This window comes from Conger conger, chromosome 1 (genome assembly GCF_963514075.1).
Source record: "Conger conger chromosome 1, fConCon1.1, whole genome shotgun sequence".
In the NCBI taxonomy this organism is placed as follows: domain Eukaryota; kingdom Metazoa; phylum Chordata; class Actinopteri; order Anguilliformes; family Congridae; genus Conger; species Conger conger.
In genome coordinates, this window is record NC_083760.1 from 73,211,119 (window position 1) to 73,219,454 (window position 8,336).

The following is an 8,336-nucleotide window of genomic DNA, read 5'->3' on the forward strand; positions in this document are numbered from 1 at the left end:
AACAGTATTACTCTACTGCAGAAGGTACCAGTGAACAGTATTTCTCTGCTGAACAGGGCACTGAAAGCATAGCCAGGCTGCATCAGGTCTGGGCGGAGGACAGGGCATCACTGTGCTGCAGAAGGTCTCAGCAGAGAGCCTGGTCTTGGACAGGTCTCCCTGGCAGGCCGGATCGGCGAGGTGTCAGCAGGTCCAGCTGTCCCTACTGTTTCCACCCCACCGTCCCGCAGGCCCGCGTCCAAATGCAGGAGGGCACTCGTGAGCCTCTAATCTCCCCACACCAGAAGAGAAGCACGTCTCCTGCGTTTGGAGGGTCTGATATGAGGACTGATCACAGGCAGAGACGGCTAATCCAGCCCCCTATGGGTCAGCAGCACCGGAGTGACACACCACGGCGGCCCCACACACAGGAGCCTTGCTAAAGACAGCTCTCCACAGACACAATTACAGCACCATTCCTTCATGGACACACTGACGAAGGCATGAAATCAGACGCTTCGCCACTTTAATCACACACTGCCTCTGAGACAACACGGGTTATGGATGTCGAACCCACCCGGGTTCTGTAATCCCACAGGGGCAAAATCTCCCGCAAAAAACACCGGTGCAAAGCAAAATCCCACACAGACACAGCAGTGTCTATGTCTACAGTAAATATGAAACCAGTAACCGGCCCTCCCGAAGGGCCCCAGCTCCTGCCATTGGCCCGTTCAGACAGGCCCCTCCCCCGCCATACCTCGATGATGTCGGCGTTGGTCCGGCTCTCGTGGGGCTCGTTGTACTCGGTGTATTTGAGCAGGACCTTGTCCATGTCCGTGCTGGCGTACTGGAACAGCTTGTTGGAGTGGTTGAAGATGATGAGGGCGATCTCACAGTCGCACAGTACACTCAGCTCGTAGGCCTTCTTCATCAAACCAAACTTACGCTTGGTGAAGGTCACCTGGGGGGGGGGGGGGGGGGGGGATAATAGAGTGGGTGAGCCATGGAACAGAAAGGGTGAATGGAGGGATAAGGGAGAAAGACGAGAAGAAGTTGTGAGAAAGAGGAATGGGATGGCACACAAGAAAAAGGCAGATATGGGGGTTGAACAGAGGAGAAAAACAGGAAGGGAAGGAGAGACAGGAAAGAGCAGGAGAGAGAGAGGGAGGGGAGATGAAAGGCAGAAGGAGGAAGAAAGACAGATAAGGTCAAGATAGCTACGCTACACAAATAGCTATGCAAATACCATACATGAGCCTGTACAATCAAGTGAGAGAGAGGGTGGCCTCACGCGTTAGTGGCCATAACCCCACTCACACTAACACAGTGCACTGTGCCAGACTGTGCACAGAATCCAGCCACATCAAGGGAGGCAAGAGGATTTTTGTTTTGCAGGTACACGTGTAAGGGAGATTTCATGTAGGCAGAAAGTGGAGAGAAAGAGGAGAAAGTGCAGAGATGAGACAGAGAGAAAGAGAGGAGAAAGTATAGAGATGAGATGGAGAGAAAAAGAGGAGAAAGTGCAGAGATGAGATGAGACGGAGAGAAAGAGAGGAGAAAGTGCAGAGATGAGACGGAGAGAAACAGAGGAGAAAGTGCAGAGATGAGACGGAGAGAAAGAGAGGAGAAAGTGCAGAGATGAGACGGAGAGAAAGAGAGGAGAAAGTGCAGAGATGAGACAGAGAGAAAGAGGAGAAAGTGCAGAGATGAGACAGAGAGAAAGAGGAGGGTTGCTGGGCTGTGTGACATGTGAGACCTCCGCTCCCCCCCTCCATCGCTCTCCTCTGCCACTAATTGCTTCAGTGCTCGTCATGTCACAGAGATCCAGCTCTTTGGAGCAGGAGACAGCTTGCTTGCCCTCCTCCCTCTCCCTTCTCTCTCTTCCTCTCCCTCTCTCGCTCCCCCTCTCTTCTCCTCCTCCCTGCCTCTCTCACACTCGCTGCTCCCTGCCGCCACAAATCAAATTATTTCGGGGTCGTTTCCATTGGCAACCGCCTTCTACACCCCCCCCCCTCCTCCCACACACAGACACACACACCCTCTACCCTTCCCCCTTTACCTGCAGACACATGCACACACAAACGCACTCACACACTTACATGCACAAACACAGACACAGACACACACACACACACACACACACACAAGAAAAGCAGGGCAAGCGTGGAGCAATCTCAGAGGAAATGAGAAATGATGGCAAACGACAGACTGAACGGCGTTGATAGAACAGATTCATACATTACTGTCAAATATATTCCTTTTTCGATTGCAGAATACAACTCATGAAATAAGTATGTCTGTTGACAACGTTCTTGATGAATAATCTGGCCCATAAAAGCAAATGTGACAGAAGGCATTAATAAACTGAAGTATCAACAATTACTACAGGAATGTGCTTCCCTGCACGAGGATGTCACCCCAAAGAAAAGCTTTGATGTTTAAATAAGGATTGTGAGGTTTCAGCGCTTAAAAACAATGACAGAGCCCAGCCTTCTGCCGCGGAGCACGGAGATTTTCACCTCATGAGCCTCGGTCACCGTGGCGATGGGAGGAGAACCCATTGGTTAATGGTATTTAGTGCTCAGCCTGCTTTTTCCCTGACCTGGGATCAGTGCTCATCGGGCCGTCTCTAATCACAATGAAAGCCTATGGGTCTGGCACGCTTGTGACAGCAGGACAGTCCATTACAGAGCACCAACAGAAACTATGCAGGGAGGTACAGCTGACAAGATTAACAATATTGGTGCTACTTGTAATTCTACTAATACTACAATGACAACAGCCCACATCACGGCGATGCCTTGCTGTGGGTGAATGTTGTTCCTCTAGTCTCCTCTGACTGGGGCTTACAGGTAAATGCCATTACAGAGGCAGTGGAGGGATGGATTAGGGGATTGTGCAAGTTAGTACACACCCAGGCATGTCCTCCACAGGTGGACAGCAACATGACCTGCTGTCCTATGGGTACGGTACGAAGCTAAAGGAGCCTTGAATATGGGTATAAGATAGAGAATAAAAATTCAGCCAGCTCATCTTTTAAAGACATTTTTATATCCCCACAGGTAGCATTGGATATGCCTACTGTCCTCTTTTCCATTTCTGCCACCTGTCCCCTCAAATTCATTCATTTGATCAACTTGTGTAATGGCTGTCAACATTATTTGCCGATTAAGTCATCCTTGATCAAGGTGGAAAATGATCATTTCACACATCTCCATGGGATTTTTTCATTTCCTTTGTTTGCAGGACGAACTCTCGCGCGGCTCGATCCACACGGAGGAACAGCAACAAGATACGCACAGGAGTCGCATGAACGCTACTGCGAATGTGCTGCAGGAGCCAGGGGAACTGGGAGAACATTCTGAACTTCTCCTTTTGAGAGGAGTTCTGGAGCGGCTGGTTTTGTGCATTTTATCGTTTTCTTCTTGTTGTTCCTCGTTTCAGTGAACATCACCTACGCCCCCTTGCAGTTGGAGAAACGGAGTCTACGAAAACTCCTAAGAACAGCGGCAAGCTGCTAACATTATTTCTGTCATCATAGCAGCTACAGCAGCTCCACTACCAAGAAAAGTAGGCCTATTGTGTAATTGGTGTCAGGGTCATTTCACATGCAACTAATACACGGGGGACTTATTTAGCTCTGTTCATCCGTTTCGCTCCGTTCTTTTGTTTTAAAGCATTCAATTTCCAAGAAATCTATATCATTTGCTTCTTATATTGGCTTACTTACAGAGCCGGCTGCTGGCATGAACACTCCGCACTAAGTGAGCACTTTATTAGGTATTTATTAGACTTATTTTTTAGACTTCTGCCTCTTCTACTGCTGTAGCCTATCCACTCGGAGGATTGATTGCATTGTGTGTTCAGAGATGCTCTTCTGTTGTATTGCGTGGTTATTTGCGTTACTGTTACCTTCCTGTTGGCTTTGACCAGTCTGGCCTTTCTCCTCTGACCGATCTCACTAACAAGGCTTTTTTGCCCGCAGAACTGCTGCTCACTGGATGTTTTTGTTTTTCTCTCCATTCTCTGCAAACTCTGTTGTGCTTGAAAATTCCAGGAGATCAGCTGTTTCTGAGATATTCAAACTACCCTGTCTGGCACCAACAATCATTCCACGGTCAAAGTCACCTACACATTTCTTCCCCATTCTGACATTTGGTCTGAAACAGCTGAACCCCGGTCCCACACAATTATATTTTTTGAAACACATTTCAATTGTACGGTAATTTAATCTTGTTTAGGGCCACCAAAATCCTTGAGCCAGCTCAGATTCGACCGAGCACTGAGAGAAAGGCACCCTCTGCACAGTCCCACCCAGGGAGCCCTCACCTGTCTGTTCCTCTCGTCCGTGATTCTCTGGATCTGGATCTTTTTCCGCCCCATGTTTCCGGAGTGGCGGTGGGAGAGGCGGGACGGTCAGCGGGCAGAAGGCGGGCGCGGCTGTGTGGAGGGAGGGGTTGTGGTGGCGCTCGCTGGGCGCTGGTCTGTGCGACTGGACGGCAGCCGGGGCTGATGGGAAAAGAACGGCAGAAACGCAGGGCCTGGAGGAGGGGCCTTCAGTTCATGGTCCGGTCATCCAGGTGTCCCGCCTCGGGATCCTCTCCCCCAATCAACTGCAGCCGTTCGGTACGTGTCACTCCTGGAATGAACACACAGGGAAAGGCATTGTTAATTAATGCCGGTAAGTGTAGCTATATTTCATTCCTCTCATTTAGGTAGAGAAAACGGGGATGTATTGGAAAGCAATGCTTTCATCCCTATGGAATTGACACCGATCAGCACTTGATGAAACATTGATCAGTAAGGAACATTACTAACACAAGTGCAGGAAGCACAAGAGTGACACACCAAGGGGAACCCTTCTCTTCGGGTTTGTTTTCCCCAGGGGAGGGGTAAAGGTGCTGCACACTAGAGCCTTCAGGGCAGCTATGTCAGCTTCATTAGCGACATCATCGCCACACCACTGATCTTCACATGCCCCTGGCCAAAGCCTGCCTGCCCAACATGATTCGCTGCATGCGACTGCTCTATACCATACATGTCCAGGTAAATCAGGAATACCTTCAAAACCGGATTAAGGTCAGCAATGATGCATTAGGCTATTTAAAGGAAACATTTTTGGGAGAAAAAAAAAAAGACATTTTGAAATTGCATCTAAAGGGTATATTTACATAAAACAGTTCCTCAAAAAGCAGTTGACAAGGCTCTCACTGCTGGTGTGGGATCCAGATGGTATGAAATGGGCAGCAGGAGCGGAGTGGAGAGGAAGCCCAGCACACACAGTGAGTCACTGAGGCTTACAGCAGAGCTTACAGCTCCACTTCCCCAGCTCACCACGGCTCAGCCGCCACATCACCTCCTCTACCGCGCGGTATCCCTCCACCATCGCTCCGCACAAGCCTGCCTCAGAGGAGGAATATGCTTCAGTTTGCCCACAATGACCTCGCACTGGCGTAATGCATAAATACTGAGAAAATAAAGATGGAAATAAATGAATAAATCCATAAAATAATTATCTGAATCCCAGAATCATGAATATATTCATGAAATCATTTGCTTTGCTCATTTTAATGTCGGCTGTTTTTCCTCCATACTTTTACATAACAGTTCCATGTTGAAGTGAACTAACCAATCAAATCTTAAGATAAAAAAGCCATCTATGGCCCGAACCATGTTCTTTGTCATCTTATGTGTGTGTGTGTGTGCATTTGCATTTTAAAATAGAACTCTGTTACAGTAAATATCCCATAACAATTGTAACATGCCTTATTTATATGATGTGTACATGAACATGGATCATATCAATGGCCTCTCCAAAGCTTTGAATGCATCCCCAAAACTGAATGGAGACCAAAAGAGAGGCTAACTGTTGGTCAACAAAAATCTTTCTAAGGTATTAAGAGCCCTAATCACAAATGAGAGCTATCAGCACTGAGACTGTATCGCATCCCATCACAACACAGAACATTCTACAGTAAGAATGAAGTCATAAGAAAACAAGGGGATGCAATCGATCAAAAGCCAGCAATCCACTTGCTACGATACTGAGCAGAGCAGCAGGAGTGGTGCTGATAGCAGGGAAAGGCTGCCTCTCTCTGCTATCCATCCGGAGCCCACAGCTCAAGGGCAGGGGGCTGTGTGCTGTTTAGGCAACAGGGCTGGCTGTCGTGAAAAGGCTTCTTTATCTGCTGGCGGCTCAGAAATCAACCTTCTGCCCTTCATGCTTAGAGAGGCCCAGTCCCAGTTCTAGATTATTCTACAGCACTGTCAATCTCACTCACACTAGACCATGCACTCAACACTCATATCAGTCTACTTGAGTCCTCCAGTGATTCTGGTCAGACCAGAACACACAGTATCATGATAGAAGGGGCCTTAGATTGAACCCAGTTGCTATGACTATACAAAAGTTTAAAATATCCATCATATTAATAGGATTAGTAAACCTGTGGCTGTCTGCCTTTTACTGTATGAAACTGTAGATTTGATGAGAAATCTGCTTCAGTTCCAACTTATTTCAAACAGTATTTCAAAGTCAGGTATTAGTGCTGGGTGTGGGAGCTCCTTCAGTGAACATTTGACTCCACCTTATCTATTGCTCTTCCCAAAGGCTGCGATTTGACTGGGGACTACTATCTTGGAGCAGATCTGAAGCCACAACTCATACATGTACACCAGGAACATCACAGGCAAACACATGCAAACACAAAAGAGCCACAAACACCAACAAACAAGCAGAACAACAACAGCTCACAAATGGCAGGGGCATTTCCTGTAGCATCCTCACAGTCAGGGATAGGCCAGTAAACCCAGCCCCTCTGGAGGTTCTCTGAGCCTAAAGGTTTCTGTTTGCTGTACAGAAGCCCACTGAATGGAGACAGAAAAGCTGTGAAAATCAGTGACAGGTTACAATGCATCCAGCTGTGCGATTCTTATTTTACAGTCTCCAGGGTAACCCAAATACACAAAGCAAAAATGCACATAAACACATGCACATCCACACAAATTCACTAACACACACACTTTTCAAGAGTGTAAACATTTCTTTTTTATATAATTCAGCAAAGAACGCAGTTTATTGACACAGTTTATTGAGAGAACTTTGGGAACAGTCATTGAGCAAACAACTGTGACTTCAGATTCTCTGTGAAAGATTTTTTTCTTTTGGACTTTTGGACTCAAATGAGCTCAAGAGTCTCTCTGAATGAGTTTTTGGGGGGGGGGGGGGTCAGGGGTACAAGGGCCTGGCTGTGGTGTAAGTCAGTGAGGCAGCCTGGGGATCTGAAATTACAGCATGTACCAAAGGGGCGGGGGGCCTGGAGCTCAGCCAATAAGTGCAGAGAAATCAATCACCTTCCCCACTCCACTCTGGGCGGTCACCGCCAGCCTGCTGTTTAATCAAAGCGTCCCCGGCACAGGCCAATCACACGGCACTCGTAAAGGCCAGACTGCAGCTCCAAGCCCTTACCACACCGCCAGGCAAACCCGCTAGCCATTCAGGGCCTTTATAGTCCTGAGGCAACACTGTATCATCAGCACAGCAATGCTAATCAAGGGCTAAAGACACGCTGTGAAATTGCCCGGAAAATATCTCGACGTCTGTCAAGCATGACAGTGGGGGTTTCGTGTCAGGGGAATCCGCAACGTCGGTCGCACGATGTACCCCGTTATCGTTCAGAATCACACCAAATCAGGGGAGATACGAATGATGTCAGGAAACCAGAGAAGGTTCATAATTACTGTTCAGAAGTTGCTTTTCATCCATTTCAAAGGCTTTAATAAGAGGATTGGGGTGAGCGTGCAGACATAGGTGACGCATGGCTCAGCTAGCCGCTGGCAGCATGTTCAGCACACATCAGCAGAGGTGGAGAGAGAGGGGTTTAAAGGCAGCTAAATCGAGGAGACTGAGACAGCCGAGTTCAGGAATTCTGCCAAGGCCCCAAGAGAACCCCCTACGTTTGGCCGACAGAGCCAGGGGATCCTAATGACCACAGTGAGTCAGGACCTTGTGAGGCTCCTACAGACAGCCAACCGCTAGCGGGGCTAAATTTACCACGGATAGTCACGGTTAGTGGGGTAGAGGAGCACATGGTCGGAGGGTTTAAAGTACGATTGTGAAAGCTGCCCGACACATGCAGCACTTAAGAGGTGCAGAGGGAGCTCTGACCACCTGATCTGGCAGAGGGCTCACTGGCCCATGCCCCCATGCCAGCCCACGCACTCGGCCAGTGCAGGGCAGGATGCAGCTGTCCCGCTCGTGGCTAAGTCACGGAGAACTCCAGCAGGTCAGCAACCGCGCCCCCCGGGCTCGCTCCCCACGTCGCTCTGGGACCCCAACCTCAGGACCGCCTGATTCA

The 8,336-nt window shown here is 48.7% G+C and overlaps 1 protein-coding gene across 10 annotated transcripts in view; it reads right to left on the bottom strand.

Moving 5' to 3' along the window:
* Positions 1-8,336, bottom strand: part of mef2d (myocyte enhancer factor 2d) — a 67,244-nt gene that overhangs the window by 32,955 nt on the left and 25,953 nt on the right. For all 10 annotated transcript variants that reach the window (XM_061232230.1, XM_061232280.1, XM_061232288.1 and 7 more), the window contains exons 2-3: positions 4,309-4,618; positions 737-940 (exon numbers count right to left, since the gene is read on the bottom strand). In XM_061232230.1, the coding sequence (XP_061088214.1) occupies positions 737-940; positions 4,309-4,362 (258 nt within the window). In that variant the 5' untranslated portion in view covers positions 4,363-4,618. The remainder of the gene's footprint in view (positions 1-736; positions 941-4,308; positions 4,619-8,336) is intronic.